We start from the raw sequence: 24,266 nt of genomic DNA, 5'->3' as shown, positions 1-24,266 counted from the left end.
GAAGACTGGCACAGCTAGGAGCATCCTCACCCTCCCCATCACATCCCCAGGCCTGGGCAAGCGCTGGCCCCGGGCACCCCTTTGCCAGGAGATAAATTCCAGTGGGTGCTGACCAGTCACATCCCCGGGCAGGCTGCCAGCAGCGGGGGTGCCAGCGCTGCCGGAGGTGCTAATGAGGCTGGAAATTAGTGCTGGACTGGGACACATCCCTCTGGCATGCTGGGTGCTGGCAGAGAGAGCCGCGGTGGCACCAGCCCAGCAAAGCCACCCACGCTGCCAGTGCCGGCCGCGGGACCGGCGAGCCGAGAGCGAGCGGCGAGGAGCGGAAAGAGAGCAGAGAACGCATCGGAGTTCAGTACAAAATGCTCGAAGTTGAGGTCAGTGACAGTTATGTACAAAACAAAGATACAAAACGTGCGGAATTGGCTTCGGTGCACCCCGATAGAAAAGTGTCCTGTGCGGCGCAGCTGCTGGCTCCCGAGGCTGCCAGCCCCTGCGCTGTGCCCCCTCACCCCCAGTCCCATCGCCGGACATCCTGCGCCCGCGGCGTTCCTCCTGCGCCGGCAGCGTGGCCGTGGCTACTGGGGAGCTGTCGTGGAGAAAGGGCGGGGGTCAGAGGGGCTCTGAGCACCCAAAACTCCCCTCTGGGTGCCTGAGGGTGCCAGGGGGGGTGGGCTTAGCCGTGTTAGACGTTACCCATCACTGTCCTCTCAGGCACCACGTCCTGCTCCACGTCTTCTTCCTCCCCATCAAAGTATTCCTCGTCTTCCTCAGCTGCAAATGGATGGGAAATTGTCCCCGTGGGGTCGCCAGGAAAGGGGATGGGTGCCACCAGGTTGGTGAAGGGGCATCAGGGAGTCGGGGGCTGAATTACCGAGGTCGAAGTCCAAAGCATTGACTGCTTCAGTGAGGTGGTCCAGGCTGACGGAGAAGGCTTCCATGCTCTCGTAGCCCTGCTCGATCTTCTCCAGCCTGCCACCCTTGGAGGCTTCCACAATCCTGCACAAGGAAAGCATGGCCATGGCCCTCCCTGCCCTCTCACCAGGCTGGGGGACTGTGGAGTGCCAGGTGGAGGCATCCCCACATTCACCACCTGGGTGCCCCATGGCTGGGCTTTGGGGCAGGGGCTGGAGCTGGCTGAATTTCCCCCAGCTGGGGCACTTACATCTGAATGAGCTGCTTGGCGTTCTGTGGGGAGCAAGAGGAGAGGTGAGTAGAGCTGTGTGACAGCCGCCAGGACAGCCCCAGGCTGGCGGCACCCCCCGCGGGCAGTGTGGGGGTGTTCTGGTGTTCTCACCATGAGGAAGGCAGCCCCTCCAGTCTCCTCCATGGCCTGGATGGCCGTTTCCACCAGCCTGCTGGACTTCTCCAGCTGCTCCTTGTACTGGCAGATGAGGCCCTGGATGAAGCTGGTCTTGTCGCCCTGCTCGCGGCTGATGCGCTGCAGCAGCTCCGATTTCTTCTCCTCCAGCAGCGCTGCCAAGGCGTCGAAGCGGCCACACAGCTCCCGCTTGGCCGCCTCGCTGTTCTCCTGCGGGGGCAAGGGGTGAGGGATGCCACCTGCGAGTCCCTTGCCGCCAGCAGCGTCCCGAGAGCTTCCCTGTTGCAGCTCCCTCCCAGCCGTCCCAGAGGGACCCCGGCTGAGGTTTCACTCCCAGGTTTCAGAGGGCTCCTTGCCCCCCTCTGCTCACCTCGGTGCTTCGGCAGGAGTCCTCCAGCTGGGAGATGATCGTTTGGATCCGGTCGTTCCCTGCCACCAGCATGGAGATGCAGTTGTTCAGCTCGGTCTAGGCAGGGGTAGATGGACAGAAACAGCTTGAAGGCCAGCAGAGATGGGGAGATCTCCCACCCCGAGGTGGGGCTGGGCCAGACGCTGCCCGGCCCCAGCTCTGCTCCCCCCCAGGCCGAGACAGCTCTAAATATAGGCTGTCTCCTAGGAGAAGTCACCCGGGGGCTATTAATACCCCATGAGCAGATCCCGGTGCTATGTGCCCCAGCTCAGCACATCACCCCAGCACCAGCTGTGTCCCCCACAACCTCCCCCCACCCCGTCCTCCTCTCACTGCACCTTCTGGCCCTGGAAGACGTTTTCCAGGGGGGCAACCTCGCAGTCCTTGTGGGCACCGAAGACTTTGCACATGGAGCAGGTGGGCACCTCGCAGGTGACGCAGTAGATGTTGATCCTCTCGTCCTCGTGCTCCTTGCACATGGGGTGGTCCCCCTTCTTCAGCGGCCTGCTGGAGAGAGTGGCACGGCAGTGCTGACAGCGCCACCACGGCAGCAGCACCGGCAGGGAGCTGTCCCCCCCGCTGCAGGGACATCCCCACCATGATGACGTCCCCCTGGCGGCATCGTCCCCACCGCGGGGGCATCCCCACCGGCGCTGCACTGCCACCCCCAAATCGGGTTCCCAGGGATGAGCTCAGATTCCAGCTTGACCCCACACTTGCTTCTTTGGGAGCCACCAACCTCTGTGTCTGTGTAACCCCCAAGCCCAGTGGGTCCCAGTTTAAACCAGTGCAGCACTGGGCACGGCAGCAGCCAGCACCGGTGGGCAGGAGGCCACACTCCAGGGGTGCTGCACAAGCTCCTAATTTTAGTCTTGGGCTGACAGGGATCTGCTGCTGTCACCCAACTCGTGACCAGGGTGAGGGTGCCCAGAAACCCCCAGGGTGTCTCAGATGGGGGCTGCAGCCAAATTGTCCCCTCTGCAGCAACGAGGGATGTGGGGACAAGCCAAGCCACCGAAGGAAAGACAGAGCAGCCCCACAAAGCCCCCCCAGCAGCCGCAGCCACCTGCCACGTGTCATCATCCCTGTCCCCATGGCTCTCGAACGATATTTACAGTGGTTCAGGGAATCTGGTCAGGGCCACTGCTCTGCCTCAAGAACCTGTGACCCCCCTGTCGGTCCCCACCAGCTTCATGCTGCCCCCTGCCCCCGGACTGTCCCTCTGCCCCTTATCAGCCGGCAGTGCTTGCTGTCGCTGGCGGAGCTTGGATTTGTCCTCCACGCCTCTTATCTCCCACCGAATGCTCCAGCGGCAGAGCAGGAGGTGGGCAGGACCTGTCCTGCGCCTGCTGAGCCACTCAGAGAGCAAAGTGCTCTGAATAGAAGGGGGATTTGCGTCAGAGGAGGAAGGTTTGGGTCAGAGCCAGTAGAACACAGCCTCCCCCTCCCCATTTTCTCTCCCAGCTGCAATCTGCAGCCTCCATCACGACGCTGGGGCTCAGCAGGGGGCATCCCCATGCCCCCATGTCCCTGTGTCCCCATATCCCTGCCATGGCAAGGCACAGGCAATCAGTCACGGCCACCCGTACCAACCTAGAGCACTCCTGCTTGTAGATGTCAATGATGTTCTCCACCAGCAGGTTCCTCTGCAGCCCATAGACTCCGTGGCGATCCAGCAGCACCTCGTGGCGGCACGACGGGCACCGGAACCGCCCCCCTGAGATCACGCTGCCCCCCCGACTCTGCCAGTACGGGTTGGCAGCCTGGGAGGGGGAGATGAACGTGGAGAGGTCCATGAGCATCCTTGCAGCACCATAGGCATCTCCACAGCACCACCACCATCATCATCATCATCATCATCATCATCATCATCATCATCATCATCATCCCAGTGACCTCCAGCCTGGGCAGGAGGGGAAGCACAGGCACCGAGATCCCCTCTCACCTGGAAGACGTCGTTGGCGCACTTGCGGCAGAGGTTGTGCTGGCAGGGCAGGATCACCACCGGCTTGCTGAACATCTCCAGGCAGATGGGGCAGATGAGCTGCTTCTCCAGGCTCTCCATGGGGCTGCCATCCCGCAGGATGCCGGCTGGGAAGTCCATCGGTACCACGCTGCTCTGGCTCTCCGCTCCCTCGCCCCGCGGCTGCCGCTGGCACCCCTTGCCCTGCTATTTATAAGTCGCTCTCTGGTCACGCGGAGCCAAATCCCGACGCGGGGTCGGGTGTCCTGGGAAGCAGCAGCACCTGTCACATGGGACTGAGCCATCGGGATGCCACTGGCGACGGTAAACAAGCCAGGGACAGGCTGTCCAGGAGGTCCTGCCCGCCCATGCTGCGGCCGCCGGCACACCGAAACCAGAGCTGGGGGTGAACAGGGCCAGGCTTCACCCCGGGGCCAAACAGCCACACTCCCCAGGGCTCACCGTGGCCAGGTCCTGGGGCTGGACCCCACAGTGACATCAGGGTGGGGATGAGGAGGGGCAAAAACCAGCCCTGTGGTCATGCAGACATTGTGATGGTGCCAGGAATGGGGCAGGGCTGCCCAAGGGGTGGTTCGTTGGGACACTTCCCATTGCATTCCTAATGTGTGGCCACTTCTGAGGCAGGAACATGGAGTGACAGAACGGCTTGGGTTGGAAAGCACCTTCAAGATCACCCAGTTCCAGCCCCCCTGCCATGGGCAGGGACACCTCCCCCTAGCCCAGGTTACTCAAAGCCTCATCCAGCCTGGTCTGAAACTCTTCCAGGGATGAGTCCACAACTTCTCTGGGCAGCCTGTCCCAGTGTCTCACTGCCCCACAGAAAGGAACTTCTTCCCAAAGCCCAGTCTAAACCTGCCCTGCTCTAGTTGCAAACCATTGTCCCTGGTCCTGTCACCACAGGACCTAACCAAAAGTCCCTGCCTGGCTCTCCTGTAGCCCCTTCAGGTCCTGCAGGCAGCTCTAATGGGCACCTCACCAGCGGCTCCGCAGGCTGTGCTTGGAGGAGCACCAGGGAGAAGCAGCCCCTGTGCCTGGCAGGTACACCAGAGTCCCCTCTGCCTTCACCAGCCAGGGTCTGGGGGGCTCTTCTGATGCAGGAAGAAGCACCAAGGAGAAGCAACCCCTGTGCCTGTCATGTGCATCAAGGTCCCCTCTGCCCTCCCCAGCCAGGGTCTGGGGGGTTCTTCTGTACCCCTAGATGCAGGGAGGGCTGGGAGGGCTGCTCCCAGAGCTGGTGTGTGTGGTCATGACCCAGGCAGCTCCTCCATTCGGTTGCAAAACCTGACCCAGAAACGGCTGGGGAGGGGAAATTGGCCAAGCACAGCCCCCCAGGACCTGCACCCAGCGGGAAAAACAGCCCTGGCACAGGGTGCCCAGCTGGCGAGGTGATAAACAGGGTGTGTGCCAAATGCCACTGCCTGTCCACAGCGAGACCTGTAAATACAGGCAGCTGTGTGAGCAGAGAGGTAATTATAGCACCCTCGGCCGTGGGTCACACTGGGGGGGACAGGGTGGGGTGGGGGCTGCTGCTGTGCCCACAGAGACTGCGGGCAGGAGGGGACGGGTGCTGGGGTGCAGGGGTACCTGGGGGCATATGTGCAAAGAGGATGTGCAGTGATGGGTAAAATGGGTCAGGGGTACAGGGGTGCAGAGGACCAGGGGTACACAGGGATCATTGGTGCAGGGGTACAGGAGTGCATGGATATGTGGGTACAGCAATGCAGGGGTGCATGGGCACGTGGGTGCAGAAATGCAGGGGTGCATGGGCATGTGGGTGTTGCAATGCAGGGGTGCATGGGCACGTGGGTGCACAAGTCTGGGGTGTGTGGGTGCACGAGTCCAGGGCTAGACAGGTGGATAGGTAGAGGGGTGCACAGGTAGATGGGCACGGAGGTATGTAGATGCAGGGGTACAGAGGTGCAGGGGCACACAGGACCCATTTTCTCTGCAGCCAGCCCGGGGCAGGGCAGCCCCAGCACTGTGTGGGTGCTCCCTCCTGGCAGCCTCACGAGCTGAGCAAGTGACTGTGCTGGGACTGGCCAAGCACAGCCTGCACAATCGTCCCTCTTGCGGCTCCTGGAGCTCTTCCAGGGAGGAGCCGGCACGAAGCAGGGCTGGCTGGGCACTCAGGAGGGCCACTGAACGAAGCCAGGAGATGGGCACCCAGGTGTGTGCTCACCCCCACGCCCATCAGCTGTCCCTGCTCTGCTCGTGGGTACCATTGATTAACTAATTGCTTCTGGACTCGATTAAAGGGATTCGCAGGAATGGAGGGGCTCTAATGCCCTAAGCAGCTTTCAGAACCCACAAGGGGCTCGTCGGCTCCTAATTGGCTTGGGACAGCTTAGGCAGGGCCGGGGGCACTAATCAGCACCGAGGGCACTAATCAGCACCGGGCTCCTGCCCAATGAACCCGGGAGAGCGCCTTGCTCTGGCACGAGCCTATCTGAGCAGCCTCTGGGGAGGGGGTGGTGGCGGGAGGGGGTGGCCCTGGTTGCTCCCCAAATGCCCCCATCTGCCATGGCTGGAGCAGGGCCACGACGGGAGCCCTCTGCCCCCCACCTTCTGTGCACGGGCGGCACCTCCATCCTCACAGCCTATGCAAGGAAGGGGACAATGACAGCGAGTGGGCCACAGGGATGGGGACAGCTCCCTGCCAGGAGCTGTGTCAGCATCATCACCACGTCAGAGCTCAAACAAAGGTGCGAGGGACTCGCTTCATTCTCTCACCGCCAGGCGATGAATGAATGAATAAAGGCTAACAGCACCCCACAGAACCCCCAAACAGCACCAGAGAAGGGCAGGAGGCACTGCGAAGGCAGAGTGAGTGCCGCGCTGGGGGCTGCAGCACGGAGGGGAGCAGGAACGGGACCCCCCTGCAGCAGCGCCCGGCAGGGGCCGTGCGCGCCCCCGCGGCAGCGGCGGGGCCGGAGCCCTCCCGCGGCCCACTGCCCGCCCCCCCCTCGCCGCTGACCAATCAGAGGGCGCGGTGGCGGCGCTGGGGCGTGGCTGCCGCGGGGCAGCGGCGGCGGCGCGGCGGAGGGGAGGGGGCAGCCCTATAATGGCGGCCGGGCGGCGGCGGCGCGGCGCTGGCGGCCCGGAGGTAACGCGGATCTGGCTTAGCCTGGCCTGGCCGAGCCTGGCCCGGTGGGGCTCGGGGTGGGGGGGCGGGCGGGAGCGGGTCCAGGCTGTCGCCTCAATGCGTCATAATGGGGCCCTGACGGGTGGGGAGCTCCGCTCCAGGTGTGTGAGGGGGACCTGGAGAGGCGATTGTGGCCCAGCGGAGCCGGTTCCAGCTCAGGCCGCGGGTGACGGAGCGAGGCACACACAGACAGACAGACCCACACAGACGGACACACAGACAGACACACACAGACGGACACACACACGCTGCCCCGGAGCGAGCGGCGCCTCGGGAGCTGTCCTCTGGAGCCCCTCGGTGCAGGTGGGGTCCGGTGTGACAGGGGCTCCCCGGGGGAGCAAGGTGGAGGGCAGGGAGCGCTGCAGTTGATTTCACTCCGCAGTTCCTGCCGCTGGGCAGGCAGCCGGGGAGGCAGAGCGAGATGCCGGCCGCCAGGCCTGCGGGAGGGAGCCGGGGCAGGAGCAGGCCCGGCCTGTGGCAGCGCCCCGCAGCCTGGCAGGAGCTGGCCCGGGCGGTCGGTGCCCCGGGGAGCAGGCGGCTCTTTTCATCGGGTTGGGCAATAAAACCCTCGGTGGCATTTCCAGAGCGACCTGGCCCGCTGTGGGGGTGAAGGGAGGCAGGTAGCAGCCCCAGCGCCTGGCAGCATGACAGCTCCGGCCCGGGAGCAGCGCACAGTTCTGGCTGGCGGCCTGGGGGAGGCTGGAACCGTTCCCTGCTCGTTTTGAACCCGGTGTGGTCGTGTGGGAGCAAACCTGTCTGCAGGGAGCGTTTGACAGCTCCTGCCCTGCTGCCCCCTGCACGGGAGGAGCTCTCGGCCCGTCCCATGTTCGTGTGCAGCCTGCAGCCTTGGTGTGTTCCGCAGGGGCAGGCTCCTAACAGCGCCTGCCGGCGCCGAGGTCTTGGGCACGACCACACTGGAGTTCAAAATGCTGCTGTCAGTGTTCGGCACAGAGCTTTGCTGAGAGGATGCAATGTCTGCCCTGAGACTGATGACACCTCTTTCTCTCTCTCTTTTTTTCTTCTTTTTGTTTTTTCTTTTGTTCTTTAAAAAGAAAACAAACAAACAAAAAAAAACCCAACCCCCAAAGTAGTTAAAGAGTGGAAATAATCGAAAGCTTCTTACTAATCACAGGCTGCTGCAGTGTGCTTCTCCTTGCCTGGTTTACTGACATAAAATTGCATTTCTCACTGGCACTCTCACATCCTAATTTGGTTCTTTTCAAAGAGGTTTTGTTTGTTTTATGATGCTTTTCCCCTTTGGTTCTGTTTGCCCAGTGGCCACTGGCTGGCCAAGCCTTTTAGTTTGGTTTTCTTTTCACTCCTGTCCGTAGTCAGTGTCCCATTTTGGTTTGAGTGAAGGTGATGCTTGCCTGGTGTTACTTTGGTTCGTACCCAGGGCAGGGGATAAACCTGTAGCAGTGTTTGGTGGCTTTTTGTTTCTTCTCTCTGTGTGTGTTTCATGTTTGATTTGTAGAGCGATAGCTCAGCTTTTGCCCTTGCCCTGCTGAGCAGAAGTGAGAGTTAGATGCTGGCTACAAACTTCTACCTTCAGTGACCCTTTTTAACTTCTTGTAGCTGTGGGCTCCTCGTTTAGAGGAGGTGGGAAAAAAATCACAGTGACACCAAAAATGAAATCAGAAGCAACCTGAAGCAGCCTCTTGCTGTAGCAGTGAAGGAGCTTCACAGAATCATTTCCTTACACAGTGACCTGCAGAAAGAGGCAGTGCTCATTAAATCTTGCTGACCCAACCAGCAGCTCCTCTCCGGTGTCCCTGGGGTGGATGGAGAGCATGACACCACGTTGTTATTCCCGCAGATGCTCCCGGAGGACACTGAGAGAAAGGAGCAGGAGCAAACGCCGTAGTCCTGTCTCGGCACAGTGCGAGCCTAGGTTTGAATTGTTGCCATCTTGAAAGCTTGGGCTGTGTTTGAGATCTTAATCATCCTCCCTCTCCACCCCCCTCCAAAGAAAAAGAAAAAGGGATGTAATTTCACTGTGGAAGTAGTCTATGGCGACAGGTAGAGGGTTACAGAATAGCTGCTGGAGCGCTGTAGCCCCGGGGGGCAGCGCCGCGCTCAGCGCCCTGCTGGCAGGCACTGCCCGGTTCCCCCGCAGGGTTTTGGTCGGCCTGATCCTGCCTCACCAAGCTCCCTCCATGGGGGGGAAACATGCAGCCCGGTTCTTGTTGATTTTAGCTCTGTGGGTTTTTCCCCCCTTCCCCAGAACCCTTGATCTTGAAGATGGTGAGTAGCCAGCCTAAGTACGATCTAATACGGGAGGTTGGTCGTGGCAGTTATGGTGTGGTGTACGAAGCAGTCGTCAGGAAGACCTCTGCCCGGGTGGCGGTGAAAAAGATTCGGTGCCATGCTCCAGAGAACGTGGAACTAGCTCTGCGTGAGTTCTGGGCACTTAGCAGTATCAAGAGCCAGCATCCCAACGTCATTCACCTGGAGGAGTGCATCTTGCAGAAAGATGGCATGGTGCAGAAGATGTCCCATGGCTCCAGTTCCTCCCTGTACTTACAGGTACTCAAAGCTGAGGTAATGGGGTGCAGGTGGCTCGTGTGGCTCTGCAGCTGGGAGGGAAGGAGGTGGGGAGCCAAGAGCTGTATTGATTTCTGTGGCTTTTTACATTTGAAGTGTGCTTAGTTAGGAGAGGAAACTGTTTGAAACAGTTGGTTGGGAGAGAATGGTTAGTTAGAAGAGGAAAAAAATCAGGTGGGAGAGAAGACTGAAACAGGAGAGGAAAAAAAAACTGGTAGCTGGGAGAAGCTGTTTGAAACAGGTAGTTTGGAGAGAAAAAATAGCTGGGAGAGAAGACTGAAACAGCTGTGAGAGAGCTGTTTGAAAGAGAAGAGAAAGCAGCTGGAAGAGCAGACTGTTTCAAACCGCTAGCTGGGAGAGAAGACTCACGCAGCTGGTTGGGGGAGAGGACTGTTTCAGACAGCTACTTGGGAGAGCAAATGTTTCTCCTAGCTGTGAGAGAATTGTTTGCCTTGTGGACACCCCAAGCTGATCATCTTTAAAAGAATGTGTTCATTGATCACCTGCATCTTTGCCATTTGAAGCCATGCCACAAAAGGCTCCATCTGTGTGTGCTTGGAGGAGACCACAGGGTACAGCAGAAGGGGAAGTGCAGGCTCTTGGTGGAAGCCCTCCTGCAGGGTTGATGAGCAGACAGCAACTCTGTCTTGGGACAGGGCTCTGGCCAGTTTCTGAAGCCCCTTGGAAGGGGAAGTACCAGTTTGTTGCATTCGATTTAGGAAGGTAGCACTTCAGATTCCTTCAGAAATAAGCAGCAGGGGGTAGATGTGTTCCTTGGGAGCAGCTAAACATGAAGGTGTTGTAAGTGAGGGGATCAGTAGCACTCCTCCTGTGTGACTACTCAAAGTGTTCTGCAGGCTTGAAGCTGGTGTGTTCTGAAGGATAAGGAGCTCTGGAAAGACTGGAAAAGATAAGGCTGGGAAGGTCCTTGTCAAGAAGCTGCCCCACAAATAAATCATCTCCTTGGCAGGAGTTGGTGTCTGGTTTGGAAGCTCAGCAGCCTGCTCAGTTGTGTTCCCTCAGTCAGCTTCCCTGTTAGGTTTTCATTGGTGAACCTTCAGCTGAGTGCTCTGCAAGCCTGAGAAAGGATTCTTGCCTTTGTGAACTCCCTGGGGCTTGCTGGCTGGCACTGCCCTGCTTTCATGAAGGGATTAGGGCAGCATAACACTGATGTGGGAGAAATTAGAGCATCTGTGAGAGACTGCATCCAGCTTGTGGGCAGCTGGGCGAGGGAAAGCCTAACAAGTGCAGGATGGGAGACAGCTTCCAGATCAGCCACGGCTGGGCTTTGGTGGCCGTGCAGCGTGGAGCTCTCACCCGTGCCAGGCATGAGCACTACAGGTTGTTTTCCTGCTCCAGAGAGCAGAGCAAAGGGCAGGGCTGAGCTGGCTCCGAGGAGACGGCATCGCTTCACTGCCGCCCGTGCCGCGGGAGGTCAGCTCCCCTGCCCAGCTGACTCGATGCCTGAGCTGAAGGGGTGCAGTGTGAGGAGGCTGCCCGGGCCTTTGGGGCAGGTGCTCAGCTGGTGTCAGCTCTGCTAAGCAGTGAAGTGAGAGTCCAGACCAGGCTGCTTTGTGGTGCCTGGGTGCTGGCACAAGCATGCTGGGGGATGTTGTCCTGATGCCTTGGTCCGAGGGGCCAGCAGAGCTGCTTTGTGGTGCTGCTCACTGCTTGCTCTCCTTCACCCCCCTGCCACTGACTGCAAACCCTAAAGGTGTAGTTCTCAGTTTGGATTGACTGTTTGAAGGTGGCCTGGTTTGAGCCCTAGGACTAAAGGTAGCCAAATTGCTGTGCATTTTCCTCTGGGATGGAAAAGGTCACTTTTGAAAGCATTTTAAGAGGCCTCTATAAATACTAAGAGCTACCTTCATTTCTCCAAGCCTGTTGGAGCTACTCCTGGCTTACCCCAACTGAAATAATTGCAAGACTTAGCTGAGAAGCAGCTCAGAGTAGGCAGAGGGGCACTGGGGGAGGAGGAGCAGCCATGCTCACTGCTGGGTTTGTGCTGCCTTCTGTGTAAAGCAGCTGCTGCAAGTGACTGCTCCCTGCTTATGTGCTGCTGGAAGGTAGCTGTGGGTCATGCTGGTGGGAAGGGTGTTGGCTGCAGCAGCCTTCTCCTGGGAGATCCTTTGTGACTGGCCAGAATGCACTCAAGCTGAAGGATTGGGGTGAGCAGCCTCAGCAGGGACAGACACCCCAGCAAAAGCACCCGAGTTACTGCTGGGACTTTGTTTGTACACTGAAGGCGTTGGCCAGGTGGGTGGGACAGACACTGCTGGGGTGGGACAGTGTCCAGCTGAGCAGATGGCAGCTCAGTGGCCACTTAGTATCTTTCAAAATGCTGTTATCAGCAGCTCCTGGGCAGCAGTGTGAGCTTGATAGGCTTCAGCCACAGGAGGATGAGGAGGCTGTCAGGTTGTGATTGGTAGAGAGGAGATTCTGCCCCTTGGCTCTGCTCTACTGAGACCCCACCTCTAATACTACCTCCAGGTCTGGTGTCCCCAGCTGAAGGAGGACCCAGAGCTGTTGGAGAAGCTCCAGAGGAGGCCACAAAGATGATCCAAGGGCTGAAGCAGCTCTGCTGTGAGCACAGGCTGAGGGAGCTGGGGGTGTGCAGCCTGCAGAGAAGACTCCAAGGGGACCTTAGAGCTGCTGCCAGTGCCTGAAGAGATCCTGCAGGAAGGCTGCAGAGAGACTTCTGCTGAGGGTGTCTGAGACAGACCAAGGGAGAATAGTTTGGAGCTGAGGCAGAGCAGGGTTAGACTGGAGCTGAGGCAGAAGTTCTTCAGTGTGAGGTTAGTGAGAATCTGGCACAGGCTGCCCAGGGAGGCTGTGGCTGCCTCCTGCCTGGGCGTGTTGAAGGCCAGGCTGGATGAGGCTTTGAGCAGCTAAGTCTGGTTGAGAGGTGTCCCTGGGCATGGTGGGGAGGTTGAGGCAGAGATGCTCTGAGCTCCCTTCCACCCTGAGCCATTCTTTGGTTTTCATTTTCTCACCTCATGAGTTTTTCATTCTCACCACTCGCAGTCTCCTGCTGCCTGCACCCAGAGGCAGCTGCACCCTTGAGGTGTTTCCCCATCTTCTCCCGGTGCTCTCTGACCAGCAGGTGGTTGTGACACTCGTTCTTTTCCTTGTTGCAGCTCGTAGAGACCTCACTAAAAGGAGAGATAGTCTTTGACCCCAGGAGTGCTTATTACCTGTGGTTTGTGATGGATTTCTGCGACGGGGGGGACATGAACCAGTACCTGCTGTCGCGGAAGCCCAGCCGCAAGACCAACACCAGCTTCATGCTGCAGCTCAGCAGTGCCCTGGCCTTCCTACACAAGAACCAGATCATCCACAGGGACCTCAAGCCTGACAACATCCTCATCTCCCAGAGCAGGATGGACGCCAGTGACTTGGAGCCTACCCTCAAAGTGGCTGATTTTGGGCTGAGCAAAGTGTGCTCAGCCTCGGGCCAGAACCCCGAGGAGCCAGTGAACGTCAACAAGTGCTTCCTCTCCACTGCCTGTGGCACTGACTTCTACATGGCCCCAGAAGTCTGGGAAGGACACTACACTGCCAAAGCAGACATCTTTGCCTTGGGCATCATCATCTGGGCCATGCTGGAGAGGATCACCTTCATAGACACAGAAACCAAGAAGGAGCTGCTGGGCAGTTACGTCAAGCAGGGCACAGCCATCGTGCCCGTGGGCGAGGCGCTGCTGGAGAACCCCAAGATGGAGCTGCTGATCCCTGTCAAGAAGAAGTCCATGAACGCTCGGATGAAGCAGCTGCTCAAGGAGATGCTGGCAGCCAACCCCCAGGACCGCCCTGACGCCTTCGAGCTGGAGCTGCGCTTGGTCAACATAGCTTTTAAAGACAGCAGCTGGGACACGTGACCCTGCCAGCCTGGTGCCTCTTGGCAGAGCTGCTCCCCCCCTGACCAGCTTGATGGCAGGAAAAAAGAACAGAGCCTGAACTCAAACCTGCAGGGTGTGGTTTCTACCCACTTTGGAGCCGGATGAGTGCTAGGGATGCGAGTTGGCCGCTGCGAGAAGGCTGCCGCGGGGGGGTCTGTGTGGTGGCAGTGCAGGGGGAAGCTGTGAGGATGTCCACTTGTGCATGCTGGCAGTGGGAGGACTTGAGTGATTGATGATGATGAGCTGAGACTTGATTCCCAGCACTCTGTCATGGAGTATTTCCTACATTCCAGTTTCCTACGTCAGTATTAGGAGCTCTGGTGGGGTGGGGGGGAAGGAGGACCCCTGAGGTTTGCATGCTGGCAGTGCAGATCTCCAGGCTTTGTAATTAGTTGTGTACATATTTGTGTAGAGGAGTGGCTGGAAGTGTGTTAAATTATTTGCTGTGGGTCTGAATGATTGGGGTCTGCTAGAACACCAGGTGAAGAGGCTGAGGTGAGACGCATTCCTCCTTCTCCAGGCTGCAATGATAAGGTCCTTATTTATTTTTCACTGTCTAATGTCAAATACAAAGTCTGAGACTTGACTTTGTAGGCAGCAAAACGAAACAAATGCACTGCAAGAGGCTTGGCAGTTTGCAGAGTGCTGATGTGGCCAAGCTTGGCACTTAGAGCTTCATCAGCTTGTCACCGAGGGAGTCCAGGGCCAAAGGGGTGCAGTCAGGTGCTGGCTGGGTTGTTAATTGTTGCATTTTGGGTTCGCCTTCAGTTGAGCTCCAGGTCTGCAGTGTGCTCTCTGCTCTGTGTCTAACCCAGCAGCACCTTGAGGGTCTCTGGCAGCAGAGTGCTGTGGGCTTTGCTGGTGGTGATGAGGGTGAGGGAGGTGCAGCATGGTGAGGTGCTGATTTTAAGGCTCTTCAAGCTGCAGTGGCAGCAGAGTTCTCCTGTTAGCTGACTCGAACTAGGAATAACTACTCATGGCCTCTTCCTCTCTGGCATTGCCTCTAGGCCAGTCGTGCAGAGCAGATACAGGGGTGAGTGTTTGCCTGGCAGCACACACCTGTGCTCAGTAAGCAGTGTTCACATTGGGTGCCTCCCATTTGTGTGCCAGCCTGGGCCTATTTTCTGCTGGTTTCCTCCTTTTGAAGGGCTTGAGACTGATTTCAAAGCCTGGCTGGTAGGCTGGAGAGCTTCAGAGTGCTCGAAAGGCTGCTCAGCTCCAGCTCCTGCCCCACAGCAGCAGACTGATGTGCTCAGAGAGGCTTCACTGAGGCCACCTGATGCTCTTCAGCTGACAGAAGCTGCTTTGTGGCAGCACAACACTTGGTGCTTTGGCTGCAGCCTCTGCCCCTTCCCCTCAGTTTGGCCTTTGGGGAAGGGGCAGTCCTAGACATCTGCCTTTGAAGCTGCATCAGAGGCCACTGTGCTTAATAAAAGCAATTGAATGTTTGGAGTTTATTGAATCTTACCTGCACACTGCCCCAAGCATTTCCTTCTGGCATTTCCCTCATGGCCTGGTGAGAGCAGCTCTGATCAGTTGTGTTTCATTTTGCCTGGGTGTGAATAAGCACCACAAACAAGATCAGTTCTTTTGTTCTGAACCCAAAGGATTCTGATTCTGCCCAACCTGAGAGGCTTGGCAGGTGGCAGGTGGTTCTTACTGGGTGCTCTGTGGAGCTGGTGGGTGTCAGCCAGAGGCTTTTAGTGCTTAATCCTTGTTATTTAGCTTCAGTTTCTCATTTGAAGGCAAGTTGTGTGCTGCTCAGCCAGGCCCTGGGGGCGTTCCCGGGCAGCACTTTGCACCCTCAATGGTTGTTGCTCAGAAGGTGCTGCAGGGGCAGCTCTCAGAAGCTGGAGTTCCCCAGTAGCGCAGAGTGGGAATTGATGGGAAGGAGGTGACCACATCTGACCTGCAGCCTCTTCCCTGCAGGGTGCTCGAGCTAGGGAAGAAGCTGGAGGGCCTGGAATGCTAAAGAGCTCAATTCATTATCTCCTGGAGGTGGGGATCTGCTGGTTCTCCTTTTTTAACTGGGTCCAGTATAATTGAAGCCTCAGCCTGTGGCTGAGAGGACAACGAGCCTCTGGCTGGCTGTGCCCAGGCTGCTTTGCAGGGCTCACCTTTACCAGGGCCATTCCATGAGTACAGTTTAGAGGATCTCTCATTTTCCCATCTCCAACTTGAAAGCACTTCGCAAACGCACCACAATCTCCTCCTCCTCTCCTGCCCGCCCCAAAACCAGAGTCAGCTACACTGCCTTACAGTAGAAGTCTACTGCAGAGTGCTGCCTACCCCTGAGGGCACTTTGGTTCCTCTCCGAGGTGCTGCAGGGGATGAGCACCGAGCTTGCTGCCAGCCTGCAGTGCTACTGCATGGCACAGGGAAAGTCTTTTGGGGTCTTTTTGGTTGGTTTGTTTGGTTTTTTTTGCCTCCCAAAGTTTTTCTTTGCACTGATTGCCACTTTACAGGGTGTGGGGGGTGCCCCCAAAACTCCCTCTCATGGTGCTTAGCCTTGCTGTTGGGTGACACTGAGTGTTTCCTGTCCTTCCTCTGGCTCTGCTCTGTTTGCTCTGTGTTGTCTGAAGTCTTTGGGCTTAAAAACCTTTGATAAATACAATTGTCTGTAGCAGCTGCAGCTACTCACCAGCCTGACACCAAGTCGAGATCCTTTTCAGCACTCAGATTTGTTGTTGTTGTTGTTGTTGTTGTTGTTGCTTTTTGTTTGTTTTTCTTTTCTAAGTCTTTCTTTAAGAACTGTAAATTATATTTTCTGGAGAATTTATAACAAGGAGATTTATTGTGTAATTTATTCAGTTCCTGACTGGTTTTGAAATTAAAAGGGGAAAAAAAAAATCTGAGTTTTGATGAAGTTTTTGAGCTTTCTTTGCAGGTGCTGAGGGGCCTGGAGCAGCCCTGTGAGGAGCAAAGGCTGAGAGCCTGCAGGAGAGCAGCCCAAGGGGAGCTGAGCAGTGCTCAGCAGGAGCTAAAGGCTGGGAGGGGACAAGAGGGTGAGGCCAGACTCTGCTCAGTGGTGCCCAGGGACAGGTCAAGGGGGCAAAAACTGGCACCCAGGAGGTCCCTTCTGACCAGGAAGAGAAACTTGTTTGGTGTGAGGGTGCTGAAGGCCTGGAGCAGGCTGTCCAGAGAGGCTGTGGAGTCTCCTCCTCTGCAGAGCTTCCAACCTCACCTGACTCCAGCCTCCTTTCAGGGAGTTGTAGAGACCAATGAGGTCTCCCTTCAGCCTCCTCCAGACTAATCCAAACTTCTTCACTCTCTGCCTTGTTCTGCAGGGTGCTGAAGCCTCCAGCTGCAGCCTGCCCACCCTGCTCCCTGGGCAGGGCAGTGCTGGTGGAGCTGCTCACGCTGGAGCCTTCCCTTGGTGCTGCTTTAACCTCCTCACCAAACTGCAGTGTCACAGCAGATGTTGCTTTGTGGTTGAGATAAGTCCTGTCAGGCAGCCAGCAGCCACCTGCCTGCCCCTTGGAAGGGTGCCCTGGCTTCCCAGAAACAGCTTTTTTTTTTTCTCCCTGGGCCAAGCAGAAGCACTGAGGTGGCCTTTGGACTGCAGGCAGTACCCACAGCCAGCCCTTTGCCTTGATTTCCCCTTTGCTCCACCAGCAGCATCCCATGAGCCCTGCCTTTACTGGTAGGTTGTGTGGTCAGAGTCACAGAACACAGCAGGTTGGAAGAGACCCTCAAGGGTCATCTCTAACACCCCCTGCAGTCAGCAGGGACAGCCCCAGCTAGAGCAGGCTCAAATCTGACCCTGAATGTCTCCAGGGCTGGGCAACCTGTTCCAGCACCCTCCTGGCAAAGAACTTCCTGCTAGAAGAGTCAGCAGGGCCAGGCACTGCCCACCGTGGGCTCTGAAGCCTCTGTGGGAGCCTTGGTGTCTACTCCCAGGCCCAGCTGCTCTCTAGCTCCTACTGGCAGCAGCTGCCTCGGGCAAGGTGCTGAGTTCAGGTTTACTCCTGGCTGGCTGAGCCCTTGGTATTTTAAAGCTTGAGCAGCAAACCTCCCAGCCCTGCCCTCTCCCAGAGGAGAGCTCTTGCAGCCAGGGCCCCCTCTGGCTCCCAGCCACCCTGCTGCCCCGGGCTGCCCTCCAGGCCATGGCATTTGCATGCAGCTCAGAGCAGAAGGGGCTGTTGTGGGTTGGGTAAGCAAAGCAGCAAGTAGGAACAGGTGCCTGTGGCCCCAGGTGCTGCAGCTCTGCCCCCGGTGCACTGAAGGGGTCGCTGGGTTTATTTTTGCAGGAGAAATGCAGCTGGAGAGGACTGAAGGGGATGTGGCTGCCCTCAGCCTCGCTGCTTGTCCAGACCCAGCAGCTGTGCCGGGAGCCCTGTCCTGCTCCTCAGGCTATGGGATGGAGATGGAATCAGCAGGGCAGAGAGGGCCATGCCCCTCCTCCCCGTGCCAGGAGGGAGGGCAGCTTGCAGGGAGCTGGGCTGTGGAATTGGGAGCAGGACATGCTCTGAAAGAGGAATCTCTGCTCTGGGACTGGAGGCTTGAGGACTCTCTTAGAATGTCTCTCCCACTCCAAGGGCTGCAACTTCCCATACCTGGCCCCAGCTGTGGGTTGGTTTTGCCCAGGATTTGGTTTGTTTTCCTGGCTCTATGCATGCTTCCTGGGGAGCTGGGAGGGAGCAGAGCCCCACTGAAAGGCAGAGAGCACCCTGGGAGAGCTCCAAGTAGCCTCAACCCAAACCAAGGGACTTGGAGCATCCTCCTGGCTGAGGAACGCTTCCTGCTGCGTTCACAAGAGCCTGGCTGAGATGCTGATGCCAGGAAGGGCCTCTCAAGCCATCCCCTTTTTGTATCCCAAAGGCAATCTGCCAGTGAGAGCCTGGCAGGTGCTCCGGGGAGGAGCCAGAAAGAGGGCAGTTGCTCTGGGGCAGGCGTTTGGGAGGAGCATCCCATGGGAGCAGCCTGCCTCTGCCAGGGAAAGCTGGATCCAAGGCCGCCTCTTACTTGTGGCTTTACTGGAATAGCTGCTGGGATTCCGGCTCGGAGCATGGGAACTGTCCCTAAGAAACACTGACTCACGTTGCCTGCAGTTCAAAGCAAGGTGCTGCTGCCTGCCCCTCTGCTGCGTGGGAGCTGGGGGCAGGTCCCAGGGCTGTCCCGAGCTGCTCCATCACTCACCCTCGGCCTTTTTCCTGTCTTCCTCTGGAGGTGTCTGGCTCTGCTCTGGTGCAGCCACATCCTGCACAGAGCCCAGACCTGCTGGGAGCAGGTCTCCAGGTCTCCTCTCCAGGTTTGCTGGAATTCAGGAGGTGCTTTATCCCTCCCTTGCTTTCCCCAGGATCTTTCCCAGTGCCAGTGGGGCTCAGACCAGCCCTGGCTGCTCTCATCCTGCTCAGACTCTGCTGTAGGTTCCGTTTCCATCAGCCCAGGAGTCCTGGCCCCAGCCCCTTCCCGGCACCGGTGCTGTCATGGAGGGAGATGTTGGATGCCAACCCAGCCCCAGTTCCCGGCACAGGTTTCCCAGCAGCATCACCACAGGAAGGAAATGGGGTGGGGGCCATAGAGCTGGGTCCCCTCTCATCCTCCTGGCCTGTGGGGCCATGGCTTTGGCCCCTCTGGAGTCCCTGAAAGCATCCTGGGCTGTAGTGTGCCCCAGCTGCCCACCCATGCTGGTTGACAGAGGGCTGGCTGGGGCTGGCAGCTCCCTAAGGAGCACTGGGGGCTTTCTCTGCCCCTGCTCCAAGGTGCTGGGAGCCCAGATGGGGTGCAGCAGGTCCTTCCTCCCTGGGTCCTGCAGTGCCACATGCACCCCCGGGAGATGAGGGGGGTGGGCTGGAGGGGAGAGCTCAGCCTTGGGGAGGGGGGGAGAGGGCAGCATAAAAATAACCTCTGGCAAGCCCCAGCCCTGTGTGGCTTCCTGCGATTTACAGCCCTTCCCGGGGGGAAGAGGAGGCAGGAACCGGGCTGGCTCAGGGCTGACTTTGACCCTTTCACCACCAGCAGAGAAGGTGCTAGAAGTGTTTCTCATCCCTTCTCCTCCCTCCTGGCTGGGGCAGGATCCTGAGATCCTGGGGAAGGGGATCGTGGTGGGCTCCTGCTCCCGAGCTGCATCCTGCAGCTCAGGGTGGATGTTGGAGAGGCTGCTGGAATGGACAAGGTTTCCCTGTCCTATTCCTGATTCCCTGTGTGCTGTGTGGGGCGGGGGGGAATAGAAGGACCCAGTCCTGCCTGGGAGGAGGCAGAGATCCATGCTGCGGATCCCAAAATCCCAGCCAGGCTCACGTAAGGAGGTGGTGGAGTGAGGAGGAGAGCTGGCAGAGGTGAGCTGGAGCTGCAGGAGAAGGAGGGTTAATGTGACAGAGCAGAGGCAGGGCTGTGGCCGTGACATCGGGGCCATGCTGGCAGGGAGCGCTCCTGCTGACGGGGCTAGGCTGGCAGGGGTTAATGGGGTGGCTCTTCCTCTTCCTCAGCTTCTATATGAGGCTCCCGACAGCTCTGGGCTCAGTTTGCAGCGGGCAGCCAGAGCAGCAAGTGCTGAGTGAGACCAGAGCATCCCTGCACCCCATTCCTGCATCCCACCCGTGCAACCCAGCGTGAGCTCAGGTGAGCAAGAACATCCTCCACCAGCCAAGCCCAGCAGCTGGGCACAGATCCTGGCATCTTGGGCACACTGGTTCTGCCAGGGTGAAGCTGGTAAGAAGACCATGGGCGGGGGTCCCCTTCCCTTGAGCCGCCAGAGGGCTCCGTCCAGCACTGGGAGGCTCTGGGGAGCTCATCCGTGGGGAGCTCAGGACCAGGCAAACTGCGTGCCTCAGTTTCCCCACCTGTAGAGCACTGGTGTGGGTGCGGTGCTGGAGCCTGTGGGCAGAGGTGCCTGTGCAGAGGGCACTCGAGCTGTTTGCACTGCAGTGAGTCCTGCTCTGCCCACGTCCCTGCTGTCACCCGGGCAGGCTGTGGGGCTGGGTCAGCGATGGGGTGGTCACTCCTCGTGGCTGTTCAGGCTCTGCGGCTCAGTGAAACCATCTGCTCTGGGCATTTCCAGCCCCCAGCTCAGGCTCCATCCCTTCTTCCCCCATCACCCAGAGCGCCCCCAGCCCCATCCCCGCGGCAGAGGCGGCTGGCAGCTCCCCTGCACCCAGGCTCTGCTGCGCTGCCGCCGCGGTCGGGAGGATGGGGCGGCAGGCTCCGGTATTTTTTCCTGTTGGAATCCACTCCTGGGATGTGAGTGGAGCCGGCGGATGCTCGGCGCTTCTCTCTTCCTGCCCACGGATTGTGTCTGCCAGGACTGGCAGAGCTCGCTGCCTGCTGTCTCCTCTGCCACGCGTGGTTCCGAGGCGCCCCCCAGCTCTGCTTGACCTCTGCCACTGCTGCAACCCTGCTGCCAACCCCATTGCCACCGCCACTGCTAACCACAGCGCCAACCCTGCTGCTAACCCAGGTCTCTGCTCTTCTAGGACTGAATCCAGAAGCTTCTGGGTCCTCCCTAGCTGCAGCACCGGACCCCCGTCCCGACAGCCACTTGCACGGGAGCAAATCGACCAGGGGTGCCACTTTGGAACTGGGAGACGATGGTGCCCCTGGGCAGCCCTTCTCTTGCTGTCTGTGCCTCCAGCAACCTGCGCCTCGTGGCCCCGGGCCGCAGCTCCCCCCTGGCCTGGCTGAACCGCGGTCCCGAGTGCCCGCGGGAGCTGGGGGGCAGCAGGGGCAGGACCCCCAGCGCCGTGGAGCGGCTGGAGGCCGACAAGGCCAAATACGTCAAGTCCCAGCAGGTCATCAACAGCAGGCAGGAGCCGGCGCTGCGGGGCTGCTCGCCTCGCTTCTCGCCCCGCTTCTCGCCCCGCGGCCGGCGCCTCCTGGCCCGTCAGCAGTGTAACGAGCTGTGTCCGGGCTCCGAGCTGGGCCGGGAGGGTCCCAGGAAGCTGCCGTGTCCCCAGTCTCCCGTGTCACGCCGGGCCGGTGGCAGGCGCCTGCTGAGACCCGACTCCCTCATCATCTACCGGCAGAAACGGGACTGCTCGGCCGGGGACAAGGAGAACACCAAGGGCGCCGGGCTGGTGCGACGCCTCTTCCAGGGACCCCTCAGAGACAAGCCCCCCAGCTCTCCCCCGGCCAGGAGGCTGGGTGAGGAGCCTCCAGCCCCCCAGAGCCCCGAGACCCCCATGCTGTGGGTGCCCGCGGAGAAGGTGGAGGTGAGGACGCAAGGTGCCAGCAGCAGCAGCGGGGGCAGTGGTGGCATCTTCGCTCTTCCTGGCAGCGCCACGGCACAGCCCCCGCAGCCCCCCGGCAAGCAGGCGCTGGCGCTGCGCGCATCGCTGCCGCTGTCGGAGCAGGAGCGGTTCTTCAACTACTGCGGGCTGGAGCGGGCGCTGGTGGAGCTGCTGGGCCGGGAGCGGTTCGGGCCGGCGGGCTGGGACAACGCCTCGGCTCGGCTCCACGGCTCCGCCGAGTCCGAGCCCGGCCGGGCCTCGGAGGGCAGCGAGGGCCGCGCGGGCCCGAGCGATGAGGAGCCGGAGGCTCGGCTGGGCTCCAGCGTCTCGGTGGTGGAACGCAACGCCCGGGTCATCAAGTGGCTCTACGGCTGCCAGAGAGCCTGGGCGGCTGCCAAGGAGTCCACCGTCTAGCAGAGGCAGCCTGGCTGGGCACAGGGACATCCGTGCGGCGCCCGCTGCCTGGATGTGGCCGATGGGCTGGTGGCATCCACGGCCCTGGTGCCGTGGGGCTGCTGTTGGCTGGGAGGTCCAACCCCAGAGCTCAGCATGGTGGCGGCACCTGAGGGGCCACTTACAGAAGGAACTTTCCTGGCAGAGTTTGCCCTTGGCCCCCGGGGCCGGTGGGCTGCTGTCCCTCTGCTGTCACCTACCTTCTCCAGCCTCCCCGGGTGGTGGGATGGGCCTGCAGCCCCCATCGGCTGCTCACCTCCGAGACCAGCTGCAGGCTGTAGGGGGTGGGCAGAGCCTGGGCACTCAGTGCCCACCCCGCAGCCCCTTCCAACACTCAATAAACCTGCTTTGGGTTTTTTTGTATCCTGGCTGTGTGTGGTTTGTGTGGGCAGAGCCCAGGCTGGGGCTGGAAGGGCTGTCCGGGGCTGGGGGCGGCAGCTCCAGGGACTACCTGGGAGGTGGTGAGGGCGAAGAAAGCACCAGGCAGGGGTCAGTAAAAGGGGCACCTCAGGGTCTTTAGTGCTGACATGTCGCTGAAAGCCACCGCGGAACCCTCAAGCAGCGGCAGGGGGGTGCCCGCCAGCAGTGTGCGTGGGGGCGCCTGCACTGCTGGAGCGTCCTGCCAGCTCAGCCTGCTCTAGTTGCCCTTGGGGGCGCTTTTATTCCGGATTTCGGCCAGTTTACCAGCCAGGAAGCCCCAGTGGAAGGCGCCTTCCTCCGGCTCCCGCAGGTCGCTGTCATCCTCACCCGGTGGCTCCCCAGGGCTCTCACTTGGTTCCGGGGGGGTCACCCCCTTGTCGGGCCCCGGTGCTTGCTGCCACTTGGTAGCGAAGAGATCCCAAAAGCCAGACGCCTTCTCGGCGGGGGGCGGCTCGGGCGGGGAGGCTGCCAGGGGGCTGGGGAGAGAGTGGGGACAGGAACGTCGGTGTGGGGACTCTTCTCACCAGGTCCCGCAGTGACCAGGACTGGCATCTCCCATCCCCCTTCCATGGCAACTCTCCTCCTGCTGTTCCCCAGCCCCACAGGCTACAGACAGGGGAAGGGGATGCAGGAATCAGCAGCTCCCAGGGTCTGGATCCAGGCTTTCGGATCTCTCCTGTCCCAAGCTGCAACTTACTGATCTGCGCAGGGCTCCGGGCTGAGCAGCTGGTGCTCGTCCTCACGGGTGAAGAGGGACGAAAGCGTCCTCCAGCCGCGGGCACCCACCCCCTGCACCTGCGGGGGAGGCAACATTGGGCTCACTGGAGACCTACAGGTCCCGGCAGCTCCCCCTCCCCCAGCCTCTGCTTCCCTCTAGCCCCCTCCTCACCTTCCTCACCAGCTGGGACACTGGGCTGGGTCCCTCCTCCATCAACGCAGGGCTCTCGGCTGTCTCCATCAGCTCGGGGGTGTCTCCCTGCAACAAAGCCCCCACATGAGGGCAGGGGTGCAGGCAGGGAGAGGGCAGGGATGTTGGTCACCCTGCTCTGGCGGGACACAGGCTTGGGGGTGACGCCCCCGGCCCTACCTCCTCCCGCAGCACCCCGTCCGCCTGCGCTCCCCCCAGGGTCTGCAGCACTTTAGCCTTGTAGAGCCTCCAGAAGCTTTGGGTCATGGCGAAGGGCTCGGCGGGGTCAGGAGCCAGCGCTGCTGTGGGGAGCGGGAGGGGTGAGGGGCTGCCCCCCCCCCCCCCCCCGGCACGGCCCTGGAGATCCAGTGGCCTCATTAAACTTTCAGGGGCCACTTCCACGCACAAAGGGGAACCTGAGCCCGGCCTGAACTGGGGGCAGCACGGGGGGGCTGCTCCGGTCAATCCCAAAGTCCCCCTCTTCACCCCACTGCTGCAGCCCCTCAACACTTCTCACCCACAGGGACCTTCCCCCAAGGCTGGGGCCACTCCAAGCCCACAGCGCACAGCAAGGGTGGGGCTCAGGCTCCCCCCGCCATGGGTGCCCATCCATAATTGATCACCCGGGGTGAAGGAAACACGATCAGTGCCGGGCCAGGCTGCACTGAGCCCTCCCCAGCTCATCACCGCAGTGACCGAGGCAGCACGGGCGGAGGTCATTCCTTGACCCAAGGCCAGGCCCGATGTCCCGCTGAGGGCACATCCTGGGAACGGCTGCCACCGGGGGGCGGTGGGGGCGCGGCTGTCCCCTGCCCTGGGGACATTCGAGCAGCGGCCGCAGAGCAGAGCCGCGGCCCTGGAGGCGGGGCCCTGCTGCTGGGGGGCGTGGCCTGTCCGGCCCGGGGGCGTGCCAGTCGAGTCGTGGGAGGGGTCTATCTCATCGTGGGCGTGGTTTGTCATATGTGGGCGGCATCTATAAGCTGATTGGCTGAACCTGCCGCCTCCTGGGCGGGGATTCC

The 24,266-nt window shown here is 60.0% G+C and overlaps 4 protein-coding genes across 5 annotated transcripts; 2 read left to right on the top strand and 2 right to left on the bottom strand.

Annotated features, from left to right (window-relative positions):
• Positions 1–685: 685 nt before the first annotated feature.
• TRIM63 (tripartite motif containing 63) lies at positions 686–3,884 on the bottom strand. The gene is made up of 8 exons (XM_064172778.1): positions 3,676–3,884; positions 3,324–3,493; positions 2,069–2,237; positions 1,692–1,787; positions 1,298–1,531; positions 1,166–1,188; positions 875–999; positions 686–774 (listed from the first exon to the last, which is right to left on the bottom strand). Exons 1-8 carry the CDS (start codon positions 3,832–3,834, stop codon positions 686–688), a joined length of 1,065 nt encoding a protein of 354 aa, XP_064028848.1. The 5' UTR covers positions 3,835–3,884.
• A 2,852-nt stretch (positions 3,885–6,736) lies between these two features.
• Positions 6,737–16,143, top strand: PDIK1L (PDLIM1 interacting kinase 1 like). Of its 2 annotated transcripts, XM_064172776.1 has the most exons (4): positions 6,737–6,817; positions 7,909–8,747; positions 9,081–9,382; positions 12,538–16,143. In XM_064172776.1, exons 3-4 carry the CDS (start codon positions 9,098–9,100, stop codon positions 13,276–13,278), a joined length of 1,026 nt encoding a protein of 341 aa, XP_064028846.1. In that variant the 5' UTR covers positions 6,737–6,817; positions 7,909–8,747; positions 9,081–9,097; the 3' UTR covers positions 13,279–16,143. The 2 variants fall into 2 exon arrangements, with proteins under 2 accessions (XP_064028846.1, XP_064028847.1); XM_064172777.1 differs by lacking the exon at positions 7,909–8,747 and having other exon boundaries at positions 6,767–6,817.
• A 3,635-nt stretch (positions 16,144–19,778) lies between these two features.
• FAM110D (family with sequence similarity 110 member D) lies at positions 19,779–22,283 on the top strand. Its single transcript, XM_064172499.1, has 2 exons — positions 19,779–19,863; positions 20,715–22,283. The coding sequence occupies exon 2, from the start codon at positions 20,829–20,831 to the stop codon at positions 21,879–21,881; it is 1,053 nt and encodes a 350-aa protein (XP_064028569.1). The 5' UTR covers positions 19,779–19,863; positions 20,715–20,828; the 3' UTR covers positions 21,882–22,283.
• A 131-nt stretch (positions 22,284–22,414) lies between these two features.
• C37H1orf232 (chromosome 37 C1orf232 homolog) lies at positions 22,415–24,091 on the bottom strand. Its single transcript, XM_064172593.1, has 5 exons — positions 23,871–24,091; positions 23,428–23,546; positions 23,230–23,316; positions 23,038–23,135; positions 22,415–22,816 (listed from the first exon to the last, which is right to left on the bottom strand). The coding sequence occupies exons 1-5, from the start codon at positions 23,965–23,967 to the stop codon at positions 22,558–22,560; spliced, it is 660 nt and encodes a 219-aa protein (XP_064028663.1). The 5' UTR covers positions 23,968–24,091; the 3' UTR covers positions 22,415–22,557.
• Between the last annotated feature and the right edge of the window lie 175 nt (positions 24,092–24,266).

The sequence above is a fragment of the Pogoniulus pusillus genome, chromosome 37 (assembly GCF_015220805.1).
Source record: "Pogoniulus pusillus isolate bPogPus1 chromosome 37, bPogPus1.pri, whole genome shotgun sequence".
Classification (NCBI taxonomy): domain Eukaryota; kingdom Metazoa; phylum Chordata; class Aves; order Piciformes; family Lybiidae; genus Pogoniulus; species Pogoniulus pusillus.
Note: the sequence above shows the minus strand (reverse complement) of the source record. Positions and strands in the feature narration are given on the sequence as shown.